The sequence below is a fragment of the Tursiops truncatus genome, chromosome 19, assembly GCF_011762595.2.
Source record: "Tursiops truncatus isolate mTurTru1 chromosome 19, mTurTru1.mat.Y, whole genome shotgun sequence".
Taxonomy (NCBI): Eukaryota; Metazoa; Chordata; class Mammalia; order Artiodactyla; family Delphinidae; genus Tursiops; species Tursiops truncatus.
This window is the reverse complement of record NC_047052.1, coordinates 18,540,244-18,558,041: the sequence shown is the minus strand read 5'-3', so window position 1 is coordinate 18,558,041 and position 17,798 is coordinate 18,540,244. Positions and strand designations below refer to the sequence as shown.

General features: G+C 57.7%; 4 protein-coding genes across 10 annotated transcripts in view; 1 reads left to right on the top strand and 3 right to left on the bottom strand.

The window, feature by feature from the left end:
- The window catches only part of PSKH1 (protein serine kinase H1), a 34,997-nt gene extending 28,882 nt beyond the window's left edge, over positions 1 to 6,115 (top strand). The window contains exon 3 of one of the 2 annotated variants that reach the window (XM_033845312.2): positions 3,811 to 6,115. In XM_033845312.2, the coding sequence (XP_033701203.1) occupies positions 3,811 to 4,128 (318 nt within the window). In that variant the 3' untranslated portion in view covers positions 4,129 to 6,115. The remainder of the gene's footprint in view (positions 1 to 3,810) is intronic. The other variant, XM_033845313.2, reaches the window with a different exon arrangement.
- Positions 6,116 to 6,375: 260 nt separating this feature from the next.
- CTRL (chymotrypsin like) lies at positions 6,376 to 8,650 on the bottom strand. The gene is given in 9 exon segments (XM_033845317.2): positions 6,376 to 6,746; positions 6,810 to 6,902; positions 6,904 to 6,965; positions 7,051 to 7,082; positions 7,084 to 7,229; positions 7,395 to 7,476; positions 7,598 to 7,677; positions 7,769 to 7,872; positions 8,518 to 8,650. Coding segments are annotated over 9 exon segments (990 nt in total). The 5' UTR covers positions 8,621 to 8,650; the 3' UTR covers positions 6,376 to 6,458.
- Positions 6,536 to 13,061, bottom strand: PSMB10 (proteasome 20S subunit beta 10). 4 transcript variants are annotated; one of them, XR_012328304.1, is made up of 12 exons: positions 12,871 to 13,061; positions 12,549 to 12,636; positions 12,360 to 12,457; positions 12,110 to 12,250; positions 11,718 to 11,833; positions 11,554 to 11,612; positions 10,760 to 10,911; positions 10,532 to 10,644; positions 9,070 to 9,269; positions 8,518 to 8,740; positions 7,598 to 7,850; positions 6,536 to 7,229 (listed from the first exon to the last, which is right to left on the bottom strand). XR_012328304.1 is itself a non-coding variant. In XM_033845314.2 (8 exons), exons 1-8 carry the CDS (start codon positions 12,924 to 12,926, stop codon positions 10,533 to 10,535), a joined length of 822 nt encoding a protein of 273 aa, XP_033701205.1. In that variant the 5' UTR covers positions 12,927 to 13,061; the 3' UTR covers positions 9,590 to 10,532. The 4 variants fall into 4 exon arrangements, 2 of the variants coding, with proteins under 2 accessions (XP_033701205.1, XP_033701206.1); XR_012328303.1 differs by having other exon boundaries at positions 8,518 to 9,269; XM_033845314.2 differs by lacking the exons at positions 6,536 to 7,229; positions 7,598 to 7,850; positions 8,518 to 8,740; positions 9,070 to 9,269 and having other exon boundaries at positions 9,590 to 10,644.
- Positions 13,062 to 14,238: 1,177 nt separating this feature from the next.
- Positions 14,239 to 17,669, bottom strand: LCAT (lecithin-cholesterol acyltransferase). 3 transcript variants are annotated; one of them, XM_073796877.1, is made up of 7 exons: positions 17,433 to 17,545; positions 17,078 to 17,112; positions 16,557 to 16,713; positions 16,363 to 16,478; positions 16,175 to 16,270; positions 15,864 to 16,088; positions 14,239 to 14,961 (listed from the first exon to the last, which is right to left on the bottom strand). In XM_073796877.1, exons 3-7 carry the CDS (start codon positions 16,649 to 16,651, stop codon positions 14,387 to 14,389), a joined length of 1,107 nt encoding a protein of 368 aa, XP_073652978.1. In that variant the 5' UTR covers positions 16,652 to 16,713; positions 17,078 to 17,112; positions 17,433 to 17,545; the 3' UTR covers positions 14,239 to 14,386. The 3 variants fall into 3 exon arrangements, with proteins under 3 accessions (XP_073652978.1, XP_033701201.1, XP_033701202.1); XM_033845310.2 differs by lacking the exon at positions 17,078 to 17,112 and having other exon boundaries at positions 17,433 to 17,669; XM_033845311.2 differs by having other exon boundaries at positions 17,078 to 17,575.
- Between the last annotated feature and the right edge of the window lie 129 nt (positions 17,670 to 17,798).

Below are 17,798 nucleotides of genomic sequence, written 5' to 3'. Positions count from 1 at the left end.
GGGGCCTGTCCCTTCTGCCACCCACCTGAGGCTTACATGTGTCCCTGATCTGGCCCCAAGTATACTGAGGCAAAAGTATATCTCTCCTTTACCCACAGCTGGCAGTTAGAGCTGTGGAAACTGAAGAGCATGACAGTTTATCATTTTCCTTTTTCCTCATGCCCATTTTTCTTTTTCTTTCTTTTGGCTCCACTGTGCGGCATGTGGGATCTTAGTTCCCCGACCAGGGGTCAAACCCGTGCCCCCTGCAGTGGAAGAGTGGAATCCTAACCACTGGACTGCCAGGGAATTTCCCATTTTTCTTTTCCTCACTTGGCTGCATATGAGGAACAGAATGTTACCTGGCCAGTCAGTCAGAGGCTGCCAGACATACTCATGTGGCTCCAGAAGCCTGAGCATGTTGGGGAAGCAGGTGGGTTGGTCTGCATGTGTTGATCGCTTTCTTTTTCTTTTTTATTTGGTTGTGCTGGGTCTTAGTTGCGGCAGGTGGGCTCCTTATTTGCGGCTCGTGGGCTCCTTAGTTGCAGCAGGCGGGCTCCTTAGTTGCAGCTCGAGGGTGCCTTAGTTGCTGCTTGAGGACTCTTTAGTTGCATCTTGCCGGCTTCTTAGTTGTGGCTTGCTGGCTCCTTAGTTGCGGCATGTGGGCTCCTTAGTTGTGGCATGTGAACTGTTAGTTGCGGCATGCATGTGGGATCTAGTTTCCTGACCAGGGGTCGAACCCGGGCCCCTTGCATTGGGAGCACGGAATGTAAACCACTGTGCCACCAGGGAGGTCCCGATTGCTTTTTCAGGAGGTGCTGAATTGGACTTGGCCAGAAGTGTGGCCATGGGTGAGTGTGGAAGGCCTTGCTTCTCCTTTGTGAGCCCTGTTGGAGACCTCCAAGGGGCCACTATTCTGGAGGTCAACATAAGCCCCTGCCCCGCTGTCAGTGGGCTGGCTCGAGGACCACCTTCCCGTGTTTGTCCTGTTTGACTTCCCGCTGCAGGTCCCTCAGTGTGTGAGGGTTAGGCTGGGTGCCATTGCACAGCCCGGTTCTCATGTCAGGACAGCTCGAGTCACATTGTCTTAGGGGACCCGCCTGCGCACAGTTCTTCAAAGATGGGGAGAGCTGGGGCCTGCCAAAGAGGGTGGGCAGGCCCTCAGACTAATGAGCCCATCAGCATTCCTCACACTGCTGCCTGTACCAGGTAATTGGAGAGGCGAGCGCCTGGGGGAGGAGGAGGGGCAGATCAATCCGGCTCACTTTGGCGATCATGGCAACAAGCAGCAGGGGTTGACAGCTGGTGTGAGCCTGTGTCACTCTGGAGGTGGAGATGCTTAAGCCCACAGCGCGTGTCTAGTGGGAGGCCCATCTGAGACTGCACTGGACTGGTTTGGAGCTGCAGGGGGCCTTGGTTTGTTTGGCTGGGTATGGTTATGAAGTGGGGATGCCTCCGATCCATCCGTGTTCAGGTTCCTGACTTGTGAGTCCAGGTTTGCCACTTTTTATTCTGTCCTTTGCAGAGGAGTTGCCTCTCTTCTGGCTTGACTGGACCAAGGGCCAGGGGCAGAATCCATGTCCCAGCCCTGTTTGGCTGGCCTGGGCTGGCAGCTCTGTCTTGGAGCTGTCCCACCAACAGGCTAGGCTGAGCTGCAGTGTGTTCCCCAGTGATTTCTCCTTTTCTTGGAGACCATAAAAGCCGCAGTGCAGCACAAGCACAGGTATTCCCATGACCTGTTCCAGCTCTAGGTTTGCTTTGTCCATCAGTGGCCCCATTATGCCTGCGTCTCTCCATTTCTCAAATGAGTGACAGGGGCCACAGTGTGTCTGTGGTCTAGATTGGCTGGCCCCTCACAATGGCTCTTTGTGTTCAGGTGGCAGCAGCAAGCCATGGGGCTTTCTTGAACTGAGAGCCCACAGCTACTGTGGCAACTGTCTAGTCCAGTCACCCTGCATGTCAGCCTCAGTATCAGAGCCCTGAGTTACACAGGCCTGCAGGGAAATGTGGACCAGGCTGCCTGCGTGGGAGGGCTGTTGCTCCTTGCTCTCCCTCACTGCTCTCAGACAGCACGGGATTTATGGGCCCGAACTGCCCTCCTCCTGGAGGCCAGTCGCTTACCAGGAATCACTGGGAGCTGGCCCATTGGTGAGGAGGACCCTGTTAGGTGGCTGTTTAGAAATCTGGGCTTTCTGTGACTTTCTTCCAGTTCAGCTCAGTAAAAGTTGAGATTTGCCTTCCAAAGGGCAGGTAAGGATAACAACTACAAGTAGCTCCACCCCTTCTTCAGGACTCCAGATGAGTCTTTTCCTTGTTTCCTACCCCACCCCACCCACTGCCTCCCGGTACATCGACATCAGTGGGGAAAGGCATGGGGGAAGAGTTGGGGGTCAAGGAAGCCTGACTGGGGGTAGCGATAACTGTGTTAGTGTGTCTGCTGAGTGGGCATGCAGCTACCCCAAATGTGGGCTCTCAGACTTTCCGGAGCCCCTTGGAGAGTGTGTTCAGGGGCTCCTCAAGGTGAAGGGCACCACGGGGTAGAACAGTTAGACCTCTCACCAGACAGGAAGGAGGGTGATAGGACACCTGGCATCCCAGGAGCAGGCTCAGCAGAAGTCCTAGCCACCCACCCTTTGGAGAGTGTCAGAGCCCGTGCCAGAGTGCTCCCAAGAGATGCAGGGACTCGGAGAAGTGCTGCATCTGCCCTCCTTCAGCAGAGTAAGTCAAGGGCCCGGGCATCTGAGCCCCACATGCTGGAAGCAGCTGCAGGAGAGGGCACCCATCAGGTGCCATGCATGGGTTGTTTACTCTCTGAGCCCCTGTCTTCTGAGTGCCTCCTGTATGCCCGGCACCAGGCACTGGTGAATAGCTAAGCATGGTCTAATGGGAACAATAAACTTGAAATTATTCGAATAGTTGCTTAGCACTGGTGGCTAAGAGAGGGAGTGTGAGCAAGTGTCCTTTAACCTGAGAACCTGAGGATTCAGCCAGGTGAAGACAATTTGTGCGGGCTGAGGCCCTGAGACAGACGGCTGTTTGGTGTGTGGCTGAGATGAGGCAGCCGTGGGTGCATGTAGCAGAGCAGGCTTTGTGCTGAGGAAAGAATGTACTAAAACGAGGCTGGCACAGGGTACTGCCAGGAGCCCCTGTGTGGCTTAGAGAGGTCATGCAGACATGAGAAGCACCCCTGAGAAGAGTCCTAATCCCTGCTGGGCTCCCAGGATCCCCCTGCCATCCCAGCAGATGGAGAAATCTAGTTGCCTTGAATTGTTTCCTTTCTCCTCATGGCTGAGAGGCTGAGGCTGAGGCTGATGCAGAGAATGCAGTGATTATTTTGGCCACTTTTTCAGTTGGAAGGGAGGGCAGACCCTGTTTCTAAGGACTAGGAAGTGACTCAGTATGGGCATCCAGTGATGGGAGCTTAAGTCCGGCTCAAGATATGGTGGAAGGTTTGGGTCGTTCTCATTAAATCGCCCTGATGTTATGGTGGTCCTGGTGTAGGTTGGGTGGTCTTGACGGGGGCCACCTCCTTGAACCAGGCTTTGAGTCCAGGGCACCTTTGAAGTTTGCTCCTCAGGGAGGGGGTGGATCCTTCTCCTCCTATCACACTCCTTGTCACTCAGAGAGCAGCCTCTGCTCAGTGGCCTGGGTCAGCACTGGGTGGGAAGGGGAGGCCCGGAATGTTCTACGTGAGAGGAGCCGGGCAGTTCCTCTCTCTAGGGGGAGAGTGCAGGGCTACTGGACAGGTCTGAGTGCTGTGTAGGTGACCTCATCGGGATGTTCAGGGCAATGTTGAGTGTGCTCGCGCTAATGCTTGTCCTTGGCTTCTAGCCCTGGCCCAGTGTGTCCAACCTGGCCAAGGACTTCATTGACCGCCTGCTGACGGTGGACCCCGGCGCCCGTATGACGGCACTGCAGGCCCTGAGGCATCCGTGGGTGGTGAGCATGGCTGCCTCTTCATCTATGAAGAATCTGCACCGCTCCATCTCCCAGAACCTCCTCAAACGCGCCTCCTCGCGCTGCCAGAGCACCAAATCTGCCCAGTCCACGCGTTCCAGCCGCTCTACACGATCCAACAAGTCTCGCCGAGTGCGGGAGCGAGAGCTGCGGGAGCTCAACCTGCGCTACCAGCAGCAGTACAATGGCTGAGCTGGCAGGCTGGGGTGCTGACATGGCATGGCCCCAGCCTGGCCACACATTGCTGTGCCATCTGGGCCCACCGCCCTCTCTAGAGATAGGTCTGTATGGTCAGTGGTAGGTGAATGGCCCCAGCCCCTTCTCTGTGCCTTCAGCAGTCCCCATCTTCACCCTGGGCCTGAGTCTGGTGCGACAGAGTGGAGGGAGCCCTGGGGCATAAGAGCCCCCTGAACGGGGAGCCTGGTCTGGCACTAATGCTCCTTTTGGTGGACAACTGCTCTGGTACATATTGGGGGAAGGGCAGGACCTGGCCTTCAGTCTCCTCACCTCTTGGCTCTTCCCTAGACCAAAGGAGCATGCAGTGCCAGGTAGAGGGTGTCTTGTGGTCCCAGGACTCTTTGGGACAGTTACTTCTGGAATCCCCCCTTTCCTCTACCAAGCCTTCCTGTCTGCCCTCCCCCCGCCCCACATTCCATGGCATCCTGATCCTCATGATTATGCTCCAGTGAGAGGCCCAGGTAGGCCCACAGCTTGTGCCTTGGCTGGACTCTCAGCCCCTGGCTAAGTCTAAACAGCCTCCCACCTCCCAGCCAAGATCTGTCTTCCTTCATGGTGCCCCTGGGGACCCCTCCCGGCCCCAGGACTTGCCAGGATCTCTGGTGGTAGGACCGTGGAATGGTCCTTGGCCCTCTGGACTGTGTGGCCATGTTGGTAGCAGGCTTGCTCCAGGCTTCAGCCTCTCTCTGACTATGAGAGTTCCTGCCCACCAGCCTACTGCACTCAGTGCCTTCTTTACAGAGCCTACTATCACCTCCCTCTCCCCCTTGGATGCCCATTCTATTCCCCAGGTGCCTCCTTCCCAACTGTGCGGGGTTAAAAGGAGCCCCACTGCTGCTACCTGGGGGATGGGGGCACCTGGGCCAAAGCAAAGGGCAGGGGCTTCCGAGGGAGAGCCCCATCAGGATTCCAGTGTCAGCCTGGGTTCCGCCCTTGGTGTTGCCTCTCCCTTCAGGTGCTGCTGTTCCCTCCTCTGCAGCTGCATGAAGGAGCCATCTAGTGTCTGGCATGAGTATGGGCGGCCGAGGAATGAGCACCATGCTCTCCCTTTATCCTCCAAGAGGAAGTCGGAAGGAAGGAGCTGCTGCATTGAGGGAGGGTCCCCGGGGTGCTCAACCCTATCCCCTTCTGCTGAGCTTTTGCGCAGCTCCCCCTGGAACTTAGCCATACTGTGTGACCTGCCTCTGAACCCTCAGTGCCTGGGGCACTGACCTTCTCACGGTGGCCTTGCTCAGTCCAGCCTGTCCCTGCTTCTTTTCACAGCATTACCCTTCCATTCTGGGCCCCGCTGAATCTCCGTCTGGAGGGAGCCCCTCTGAGAGGTGGGTGGAATTGGGTGGCTGCTTTCCCAGAGGTCTGAGCCAGACCATCCCGCGTCAGTCATGGTGCCTCCCCACCACCACAGACGGGGCTGGAACCCAAGCCCTGTCCCTCCACAGCTGCTTTCAGTGGGTGGGAAGGAGCCAGGGCCCAGCTTTAGCCTTAGCTGGACTGCAGGTCCCCTGCCAGCAGGGAGGGTTTGGCTCTTAGTTCCTCCCAGTGGGTTCCCTTGGGCTAGGCCCTCTTCTTTTTGCATGTGCCACCTCCAGTGGGAAACCAAGCCAAAAGAGACCACTCTGGGCCAACTCATTCGTGCCTTGTACACCCCCTCCTCCTGTCTCCAGTTCTCCTAGCACAAGGCAGTGGAAAGCCCAAGCCCCATGGCCTCAGAATTCCCCCTACTTCCCCAAGTGCCTCTGGGGATTTATTTCCTCTTTTGGCCAGGATGGGCCTGGTCCTGAAGGTAGGACGGAGGGAGTTTGGAGACTTGGGCCTTTATGCCATGGACTGTGGATGGAGAATGTGCAGTTATTTATTTTGTGTACTCAAGTTTGTAAATGTATCCTTCGTACTCAATAAACAGGCTGCCTTCCCCAGGGAAAGCTGCCCATTCATTCCAACAGCCCAGTCTCTTGCTGTGGACAAGAGGTTGCCCAGGAGGCGGTGGGGAGATGGGAAGAGCCCAACCTGGTCACGGCTAGTCTAGGAGGATCCTAACTCCTCAACACCTGCCGTGCCAGAAGACAAACTCCGCTTGGGGAATGGGGCCCCCAAGAGCCTCTCTTTTTCTTTTTTTTTTTGCGGTACACAGGCCTCTCACTGTTGTGGTCTCTCCCGTTGCGGAGCACAGGCTCCGGACGTGCAGGCTCAGCGGCCATGGCTCACGGGCCCAGCAGCTCCGAGGCATGTGGGATCTTCCCGGACCGGGGCACGAACCCGCGTCCCCTGCATCGGCAGGCGGACTCTCAACCACTGTGCCACCAGGGAAGCCCTAGCCTCTGCTTTTCCCTGAACCAGGAAGACAGACAGGCATACACAAGAGGACAGAGCCTGGGGTCTTTATTGGACTGAGACGGGGAGAGGGCCTGTGGTGGGCTTGGTTGTAGGCTATGATTGATCCAGGTACTGAACTTGCTAACCTGAGTGTACGTGGCAGGCGCGCACACGTTGCAGTTATTGGCGCCCCAGGAGACAATACCAGTGAGCACCCACATGTCCCCCTTCTGGCAGACAAGCGGGCCTCCACATTCACCCTGATGGAAGGAGGGGAGAAGTCAGTGTGGAGGGTGGGAGTGCCACAGGACAGTGCAGAGGACAGGACAGGGTGCCAGTGCTCACCTGGCACAAGGAGGCCCCGAGGCCCCTGCACAGATCATAGAGTTGGTGATGCGTGAGCCCCAGTATTGCTGGCCACTGACTCACGGTGACCAGGGGCAGAATCACCTGCTGCAGGCGTGCAGGAGTCACACTGCCTGTGGGCCGGGAGTGGGTGGTTAGGTCCCAGATGACTTGTCCCCACCTTGCCCTCCCACCCGGAGTTTTGGCCCAAATTCCTACCCGCACCGCTGAGGCGGCCGCAGCCAGTGGTGACACGTGAGGCCTTCAGGCAGCACCTCATTTGAGGAAGCCAGGCAAACTGGTGAGATGTGTGTTGTGTACTGGGCTGGGGAGGCGAGCTTTAGTAGCATCAGATCGTTGTTCATGGTGGTGGGGTTCCAGAAAGGGTGCGTGATGGCCTGCAGAGCCAGGAAGGGGCCATGCAAGATGGGGATGGGCACAGGCCCCCAGTGTGATGGGTGCTGAGGGGACTAGGCCAGGGCATGCTCCAAATTCCTCACCCCCAGAGCCCACACACCTACACTGCCCACTCTTCCTTCCCCATCTGCAGCCCAGGCACTGACCCGCAAGATGGACAGAACCTGAAAAGGCTCAGCGCTGGATGATAGGTCATACTCGCCCAGGATGACAAAGTGGCAGCCAGGGCTGCAGTGAGAGCGGGGTTGGGCAGCCACAAGGAGGGCAGAGTGACAAGAGAGAGGCCTCCAGGGCAAGGGGGTGGGGAGGTGGGGGCTGGGGGGGGTGCAGGTAGAAGGGAAGCACTCACACAACATTGCAGTGGGCAGCAGTGACCACCCAGGACTGACTGATGAGGGAACCACCGCAGAAGTGGAAGCTGTTGCTGTCCTGGGGTCAGGGGTCAGAAGTGGGGGTGGGCCCAGGCTACACCCAGGCATGAAACACCTGAAACCCTGCCCCATACCCAGGGTGCATGTACCTGCAAGGACACCTGCCAGGGCCACGAGCCCAGCACTGCATTCTCCCCATTGACAATCCTCTGGCTGAAGCTCAGCACCGGTCTGATGGCAGGAACGCCACAACCTGACCATTGGGCTGGTGAGGACCTGCTTCCCACATCCCAGCACACCTCTCCTCTCCTCCTCCTGGGTGCTCCCAGGCTGTGCCCCCCAGAGGGGTCCAAATCAAGAGGGCTCATCACTACCCATTCTCACCCTGAGCACCTCTGGGCCTCTATAGCTATCTCAGTTGCCCCCATCCAACCAGCCCCCAAGTTCTGTTCATTCTTCCTCATCTCTCTCCAACCTATGCCCCACCATTCCCCAACTCCACCCCACCCCCAATCCCAGGCCATTTTTCTCCCTGTCCCCAGGAATATTCCCGTCTCCTTCCTAGCCTCTTCACTCCCTCCAGACCTCAACGGTCCATACCCCACATGCAGCCAGAAGGCTCTTCCTAAACTACACGTCCAACCTTTGCTTCTCAGCTTCCTAAACCCTCCCCGGCTCTTGGGCCCAGCCCAAGCTCCTGTCCCATTTGTGAGACTGGCCCCTGACCCCCTCTTGCCCAGCCTTGCCACATCCTTTCTCCTTTGCCTACTCTGTCCACCTGCTTCCCTTCTAGCCAGCCTGGCCCCTGCCCTGAGCCCCTGAGCAGGAAGCCTGGGCTGCTGCTGGGAGCTGGGTTGCCCTAAGGCTGTTCAGTCAGGGCTGGGCCAGGCCCACTTACCCAAGGAGGAGCCAAGGAGGACCAGGGTAAGGATGAGGCTGAGCAGCAACACTGTGGCAGGCGTGAGGTTGAGAACTGGGTCTGGCTTTATGGTTCTCTTCATCCTTGAGCCAAAGTCCCAGGACTGAGGCCAGGCAGCTGTGGAGGTTCAGCTCCCTGCCATTATTCCTCCTTGCTCTAGGCAGGAGGAGGGTCTCTTTGGGTCAAGGTCCTCCACTCAGGCCTTGAATTATCAGACAGAGCCCAGGTGTGAGGCTCTCACCTCCTCCACCTCCCAAAGCCTGGCCCTGACTGGATCCCTGAACCACCTCACATCCCAAATGTTGAGCACCAGGTACCAAGGACTTGTGGTTAGACTTAACGGTAACCACCTGGTGGCTGGGATCAGGGAAGTCTCCCAGGGCTATCAGGAGCACCAAACTCACAGAAGCCTGCTCAGCACCCAGGGGTGTTCCTGACTGGTAGAGGGAATGTCTACCTGCACCGGCTCTGCTGTGGAAGGGCCAGGGCCAGGACGGGGGTGCTGGCGGGTTGCAAATCCTAACATATCACCTCAGTGATTCCTCTTCAACTTGGAATGGGTGTCACGGTTTGCTCAGGGAGATGCTGACTCTTCCGCCACATGGTGTGTTTGGACCCAAACCTTCATCTGTCTGGCTCCAAAGCCCACACTGTTCGTGATGAGATGATACACCTAGGAGGGGCCTTGTGCACAGGAGGGCAAGGTATGAGCCCTTGGTGACTGGCCGATCCTGGATGGAGATCAGGGGTGGAAGAATGACAGCCATCAAATCTCTGACAGCCTCCAGGCCTTGGGGCTCCCATGGACAAGCCCCTGGTGTCTACAGTCCATTCACTGTAGAGCCCCAAGGTGAGCCTGACCCAAGGGAGAGAAGACACCCCTGTGTGCAAAGTTGCAACAGGTAAGTTGGCTTGCCTCCTTCTAGGGGTGTGAGGGCTTCGGCTGATTCAAGAACACATCAGTCAAAAAAATGAGTTAATTGCTGACTAGAGGGAAGGATAGATACATGGTAAAGCAAATATAACAAAATACAAATTGTAAAGTCTGCAGTGGGTATATAGGTGTTCAACTTTTTTCCAGATTTTATGTTTTAAAATTTTCATAATAAAATACTGAGGGAAAAAGCATAAACGGGGACCCAGGGATGTCCAGCCTGGAGTAGACCCTCCCCAGGGGTTGGGCAGACTCTAACAGTTCCAAAGCTCCAGGGGAGCTCAGCCATTCTCTCCCAAGGCAGGATGCTCCCACTAGCAACCTGCACCTGGGCTGACACTCAGTGGGTGCTCAGCAAAAGTCTGCTGGATAAATGTGTCATATTATCTCTCCCCACATGAGCCCTGTGATCCCTGGCACCCAGAAAACTTGGAGTCAATCCCCTTAGTGACAGCCCAACATGTGCAAACAGAAGCTCAGCATCATGTTAGCACCTCAGGTATGCCTGGTCATCAGAGGGGTTTCACAGGTAAAGGCATTGTAGGGGTGAGGAGTGAGAACTTGCCCTTGGAATCAGGGAGCAGCTCCTCCACCAGCATTTTAGCCATCAGTGGGGATGGGGGCGGTCTGACTGAGAGCTGTGGGCTGTGTCCTTGGCCACTGATGAGCCAGGTAAAGGCTCTATGTGGGGGCAATACATAGGGCGTTTTGGGTTGTACAACAGCCCTCAGTGGACTAGAGGGCAAGAGCAAGGCATGGGAGTGGTAGGGGGAGCCTCTGTAGTGTGGAGAGTCAGGAGGGGGCTTTCCACTTTGAGCCTGTGATACTTCCCAGGGCTGGGGTTCTGGAGGGGTAGATGCCTAAGGTGATGGGTGAAGTGCACCCCTTAGGCTAGGCACTGAAGCCATGGGAGGAAGTGGCCCCTGCAGGGATACCTTAGGTACAGAGCCCTGCTGGCTGCTTGTCCCCCTCCACCCAGGAAGGACACAGCCATCTGTCTAGGTATTTGTGTTTTCTGGGTTTATTCCTCCTTGTTCCAAGCTCTAAGCCTCAGCCTACTTCACTCCACATCCATGGCCTGCACAGTTTCCTCCAGCAGCTCCAGGGTCAGCGGCATCACTGTCTCCGACAGGACAGCTGTGGTCCCAGGGGCAAAGCGGTACTGGCTGGACCTGGGAAGGAGAAAGGATGACCTCATCAAGTGGCCTGTCTTCTCTTTGCAGCCCCCTATTTCCCTTGCTACCACCCCATCCTCCCCTGTGATTCCCCCATCTCCTATGCTCCTACCTCTCTATAGGCTCTGTGGGAGAGCTCAGTGTTCGCAGCAGCTTGGCGCTGGTCCCAGTGATCACACATGCATCCACACTGCCCCCAGAGCCCAAGTCACCCAGGATCCCTGCAGTGATGGCTTCCACCAGCAGCTCCTGCGCTGCCTCCAGCTGTAAAGATGTGTGTGTGTGTGTGTGTGAGTCCTGATGGACCCTTTAGTATCACCCTCAGGCTACAGCCTGGAGACTGTTAATCTTGAAGGCTGAACTATTTACCATTTTCTCACACCCAAACTCCTCTCTCTCCCTACATCCCCATCTCCACCCCAGGCTCCTCTACCCTGGTTTCAGTATCCCTCTTTCCAGAGACCCCAATGTTCCCACTGCCCCCATCTTCACAAACTTCTCTGAGTCACACTTGTGGCTCTGCTTCCAGTGGGCTATTCACCCACCCACAATCCCTGGCTCACTGTCTTTTTCTTTCTGGGCCATAAGCACCTATAAAGTGACATATGCCTTCTGCTTCCATCCACCCTAAACAAAATCCAGACTCCAGACCCCACCTGCTATTCCCTTCTCCCTCAACACCAAATGGCCCTCTCTGAGTTTTGACTTCTGGGACAGTCCAAGCTTTGGCACTGTTGGAATAGCACTTCACCCTCACTCCACTGGACCCTCAGTCTCCACTCAGTCGTCACCTCCGAGAAGCCTAGCTCTAGAGTAGACCAGGGTACCTCTGCGTTTCCCCAGCTCCCGGGTGTACACTTCCCACCAATGCACGCGTAGTGTGTGTGTGGGGGAGATGTCGCTCACCGTCATGTTCGGCTGGAACCGGTCCTCCAGCACTGCCAGGGCCGCATCCTGGCCGGAGCCTGCAGGCAGGAAGGGCATCGGAGGTCAGCCGCGGCCTCCCAGTCGCGGGATAAACGTTGAGGTCCCACGGGCGGGGTTCGCGGGAAGGGGGCGGAAGCGCTCACCCTGGGCCGTGAAGGGCAGACGGCTGTAGGAGCCGTGGGGGTGCACGCAGTAGAGCTGCGGTCCGGTGAAGTCTACGCCGCCCACAATCAGCGAGGCGCCCACGTAGCCCCGGTACCTTTTCGCGGAGTGGGTGCGGTCAGTCGAACGCACAGGAATCTAGGTCCCGCCCCTCCTCCATAACACCCCTGCACCCGAGCCCCGCCCCTTCCCGTGGTCTGGCGCCCCGTGACCAACAGCGTTCCTTCCTGCCACTCTCTTAGCTCCTCTTAGGCCATCCTCTTCCGGTCTCTCGGACCTCGAGGCCCCGCCCTTTCTCCTGTCAAGCCTCCTCTCAGCCCTGCCCTCCCCGCAACTGCCCCTCCCCAGGATCATTTTAGCCCCGCCCCAGCACCGGAAGAGCGTCTGGCGCAAAGCGCGGGTGACCGTGGCCACGCGGGGCTCGCGGCCTGTGGACAGCGCGTGTAGCTCCATGTTAGACGCCGCCATCCGCGTGGTCATCTCTGCGTCCGCGGCAACTCCAGCCCCACAGCAGCTGAAGGCGAAGGGAGGGTTCGTGTGGGCGGGACTATGGATGTTCTGGGACCCGGGATGGGAACGAGGGGGCGGTTCTTGAGGGGGGAACTGGGCGGGGGAATGCTCACTAGATTTTAGGGGCGATGAAGTGGATCTTCTCGCAGCTCTGGTACGCCACGATCGAATCGTTAGTGGCCCGCGTATCCGCGCCCAGGATGACCCCGTCCTGGGGGGGAGGGGGAGGACCCATTGGTTCAGTGCCCACCTCCCATACCCGGCCGCTCCTCTGAGTGTTACAATCCCAACGCCCTACTCACTCGGAACACAAGGCCTGCGATGGTGGTTCCGGTCTTGCGTGCATGAGGGACACGGAGCCCCGGGAGGGAGCGTTCTAAGGCTGCGTTTCTGGAAACGGAGGGGAGAAACCCAGCTTTCAGTTCTTCTGGGACCGTCATCACATCCCCTAACTCCGTCCCGGTTACCCTCACCTTTCGGGTAAGCCTGGGAACCCAAATCGTTCCACACACGTACCTTCCCCCACCCTCGCCCCCAGGAATTTTAAAGACCCTGGGGCTCCCACTCCCGGAAGCCCCCACTGAGGGCGTAGGCAGCTGGGGAACCAACCATCCCCCCACTCACCTCTCGCAGTTTTCGAAGGAGAAGCCCTTTTGGGGTTCTGGCGCTGTCTTCTGCATCTCCGGGTGGGCAGGGGGTCAGAGGAGTGGGATCAACACGGAGGAAGGCCGAAGCCTTGACCTCTCTCGGGCTGCACTACTGAGCTTCCTCCTTTCGCTTTCACCTTCCCTCAGAGCATGCCAGCCCCTTTTTTCTGCATCTTCTCTTTCACTTTCACTTTCAGCTCTGGTCCTAGGCAGCTTGGGAAGGGGGAGATGCCCCTTGCCTGGCTCTCCATGCTGCTCCTGGGCCCTCTGTCTGAACAGAGGGACAGATCCCTCCTCTCTGGCCACCGTCCAGCCTGAGCCCCGAGCTCTGCCCACCCTGACCCCAACTCTAACCTCAGGTCCCAATGTCCTGAGGCTGTCACATTGACCAGGTCTCTGTTATTGTTAGTGGCCTTCCAACAGCATCAGTCATGGCTGCCATTTGTCATTCTCCCAACTCCTGCCTCTCTTTTGCTACCTTTGCCTTCTTCCTAAAACCTCAAACACGGAGGCTCAGTCCTCGGCCAAGGTGATGCTGATCCTTCCGTCTTCCATGTCTCGGATGCTGTCTTCCCTCTCTCAAGAGGGGCACCGTAGGTGTCCATCTGGTGGCTTGTAGGCATGCTGGGCTCTACCCATGGCTAAGCCTTATTTCACATCCCAAATGACCCATTATCCACTTCTTTCTCCTACTTACTGCTTGTTTCAGCTAGCATCCTCTCCCCTGGACACTGCACTGGCCTCTCTGGTTTCCCCACACTTCCTGCCCCTCACCCCCCACCCCCAGGCTACACTCTGCCCTGCAGAGAGGGGGCTCTTTTCTAGATTGGAGATCTGGTCACACCCTTTCCCTGGTTAAACCCTGTATCAGCTGCATGCTGCTCTTAGGTTGAAACCAGTCTTTACAGTTACCCTTCTCATTCCATCTGATCTCAGCACAGGCACCACCTCCTCTGGGAAGCCTTCCCTGACCCATAAGAATCACCACCTTGTTCCTCCCTAACCTTTTCTCTCAGATCACTTAGCTCCATTAATTAAATCTTCAATATTGAAATGACCTATTTAGTGGCTGTCACTCTCCTAGATGCTAAACTCTTGTGCTTCTGTCACCCACCTAGCACTCAAAAGTCTCTGTCTAGAGGTGGGGTCTCACCTGCCCTTTTGGGAGCTAGGAGGGGCAGCTCAGATCTTCTCCATCCTGTACCCTAGGCTCCACGTACCCCCATTCTACAGCTGTGTGTGCAGCTCCCTCTAGTCCCCATGCCCAGAGCAGAGGCAGGCACAGAGAGGCTGCTTAAATAGCTCAACCAGAAGAGTGGGAAGCTGTATATCTCAAGGTGCCCAATTCAATCCCAGGCTCTAGCAAAGCTCTTCTTGCCCTGTGCTCCACAAAGCAACAGGTCTGCAGATGAATGAATCCTGGTGTGAGGACCCTAGTGCCTTTCCCTGAACCCATAACACACGTCAGGGGTTATAGCAGCAAAGGAAGGTCTTTATTCAGGGGGCATGGGCCTTGGGCTGGCAGTTGGGGGTACGGCGGTGCTATTTCGGTAGGTACCCAGCAGGATGGCATTGATGTGCTCCAGTGTCTGGTTGCTGAAGACCATATTGAGGTGCTGTACCCCAGGCAGAGGCAGCAGGTGCACAGGCTGCTGTTGGAGGCCCTGCCACTGGGCACAGAGCTCGGTGCTGCGCGTGGCCACAGTGTCATCCCCGTCCTCATAGAGCACACCCACAGGGTCCGTGTAGGGGAAGCCATGGTCAAAGATGTAGGTGCTGGGTGTGGGCAGGCCCACGCCATACAGACAGTATACTTCTACTCCAGGTGCTGGGAGCCCTGCCAGCAGGTCACGTGACTGTAACCACATGTACCAGCCTTCCTCAAAGTGCAGGTCTGTAAAGAAGCGCTGCAAGTCACGGCTTGTGTAGTTGAAGGTGGGGGTGGAAATGAACACGTGGTCCTCGGGCCATGCCTGGCTGGAGGGAAACATCCAGGGGGACGCTGTTGTCATGCGCTGCTCCTCTTTCAGCTTGATGCTGGACATGATTGGGATGCCTTGGTTGTCACCTGTGGACACAGAGCAAGGTAGGGCAGGGAGCCAGTCCTGGCTACCCCCGGCCCACAACTTGCCCCCCAGCCCAAGCTCAGCTGGATGCTCAACTTTGTCTTGCCCACTCCAAACATCAACTCCAAGTCATGGACTAGAACCGGCCTGGCAGTCAGGAGGGGCTCCATGTGTACTTGTTAAGTGAGAAGCCCTAGTGGCACCTCTGTGAGGCAGAGCTCTAGAGCTTCAACAGGAGGGCAGGGAGGGGTTTCCTGTGTGTGTGAACAGTGGGGGATGGTGCTGGCAGTTCTCTCAGGCAAGTGTCTGTCGGCCCCTGTGGCCTGTGCTGCACAGGGCTCAGAGCTGTGTTCTGGGAAGAATGAAATGAGACCAATCTCTGTTTGACACTCATTGATATAGTCTGGGGAGTGTTTCCTTCACTTAAGCTCCTAGGGGTAAGGCCACGTCTGGCTGTGCCCAGAATACAGTGGGTGCTCCGCAGGTGGTAGCTATGCCACTCCTTGGGGAAGGGCAAGAGGGGCTCCCGGGGTCTGGCCCTGGCTTAGGGCAGATCCCTGGGCAAAGGGGCTCCTGGGAGCAGAAGGCAGCCGAAGGCTGAGTGGGTAGGACCTGAGGCTACAAGGAACAGACCTCAGCAATGAGTCAGATTGCTGGGGTTAACTTCCTCTTTGTTTACTTCCCCTTTGTCATCGCTGAGACACTGTCGGGAGACACTCTAATGGTCCAGGCCAGGCTCACTGCTCTCAGAGGGCCAATGAAAGGGGCTGTGCCCCAGAGGTGGTAGACAACACCCCCAGCCTAGCACTGCGAGAAGAAACAGGAGTGAGGGCAGGCCCACGGTCAGCTTCATTCCACCCCCCACCCCTCCCCACGGGACACAAGTGATCAGAGGCCCTCTCACCTGAGGCCAAGATTATCATGGGCTTGATGGAGCCACCCCAGGGAGCCCCAAGAGAGATGAAACCATCGATGAAGCGGTCCTTCCAGGCCTGGGGCTGGCGCAGTAAGAAATAGAGCAAGTGCAGGCAGCCAAGGCTGTGCCCAATGAGGAAGACAGGCCTTCTGTAGGTAGCGTGCATTTCCTCCACTAGCCCAGCAAGCTTCAGGTAGTACTCCTCCTGCTGGCCTGCAGGGGGGGGTGGATGGGTCAGCACAGCTGGGACTAGGGGCCACCTGCCCTGCCCCAAGCCCCCTATGCACAGAGACACTCACTGGGCTCCAGCCGCCAGTCGTAGGGGGCGGCCCGCACCGTCTCATCCCGCACATACCCATTGTTGACCAGGTTCTGAACCAGTGTGTGCATGTAACCTGTGGGCGAGGCAGTGGCACTGGGGGTTCTGGCTGTGGCTCCTTCAAGCCCACCAAGCCTAGAGCCCCACACTTTCCTGCAACACACACACCTGCCAACTTGCTGTTGTCCAGATACTCAACAGAGTAGGTCTTGCCAAAGCCGGGAACACGGATCTGTACACCGGGGGCATTGGATACTCGCCCAGAGCTGCGGTTGTAGACAACCCTGGGGGCAGTGGGACAGTCAGTGGAGCGGCAACCAAGGAGTAGGGTGGGGGGCTAGGCCAGAGGGGATGGCACGAACCTGGTGTTATCGATCCAGCAGTCTACCCCAACGGGTAGGAACATATTGAGATCCAGCCAGATGGTGAAAAAGTCGTCTGTCTTGCGGTAGCACATCCAGTTCACCACATTTGGTTTATCCAGCTTGGCTTCCAGCTGATTCCCCAGGCAGCCAGGCACTGCAGGCACCAGCCTTCACTCTGGATCCCTCCCATTTCCCTGCAGTGGACCCCACCCCGGTCTCACCTCCCCAACACTACAGTGACCAGCCCCGCCCCTTCATCTCCCACACCCTCCACCCCCAGGGATGAAGGACAAGACCCTCTCTTTCTGATCACATCCCCTGCCCCGTCCCCGCAAAGCCCAGGCTCCCCTCGGTCAGGGAAGGTACAGGGGCCAAGGCCACTGACCCCTGCCCCCACCAAGCAAACATGTAGCGTGACTCTCCATCACTGCCAAAGTCCAAGGGGAGAACAAATAGTACAAGGGAGTGGGGCCGGGCCTAGGAGTAGGGGCAGGACCTGATGAGCCTCTCCTGCTCACCTGGGCTGGGCACCTTGTCCTTGCCGGGGTGGGGGCTGAGGAAGGAGTGGTGGGGCTTGGACCAGGGTCCGGTGGCTACAGCTGACCACAGCTTGTAATGCCCCGGCCAAGCCCTCAGGCACACCCACCCTCTACTCCACCCACCTCGGGGAGACAACTCCGAGACACGAGAACAGTGTGGTGCGAGAAGGGGTTGATTTCTCTGCAGGACAAGCCTTTGGCCCCTCCAGATGCTGAGGCAGGGATCAGGGCTAATGCAAGGGCAGAAGGGCCTCAGCAGGCTCTGCTACCAGGGGCTGGGGCCCAGGTTCCCCAAGGTCTGCCCTGGTGTATCAGGGGCCTGGTGGGGGCTTACCGAGGATGACGGGCCGTGTGTGGTTACTGAGCTCAGCCTTGGGCGTGGTGTGCGGGGGGAAGAGCACATTGAAGAGCCAGAAGGGGGCGGCGGGGGGAAGCAGCAGCCCCAGCAGCAGCAGGACCCACTGCCACGGGGAGCCGGGCGGCCCCATTCCAGCCCTTGTGCCTAGTGCCCAGTGAAGCAGTCCCGGGCTCGCCTTATCTGGAGTCGGGGTGGGAGGGGCCCCAGGGTCAGTGGGAGGGACAGCCTGGCCAATGGGGGTGGCCAGAGATTTCCGGAAAGGGGCACAGCCTCAGGGAGCCGGCTCTGGGCCTGGGTTCAGTTCCGCCTCCTTCCCTTGGTGCCAGGGGAAACAGAGCCGGG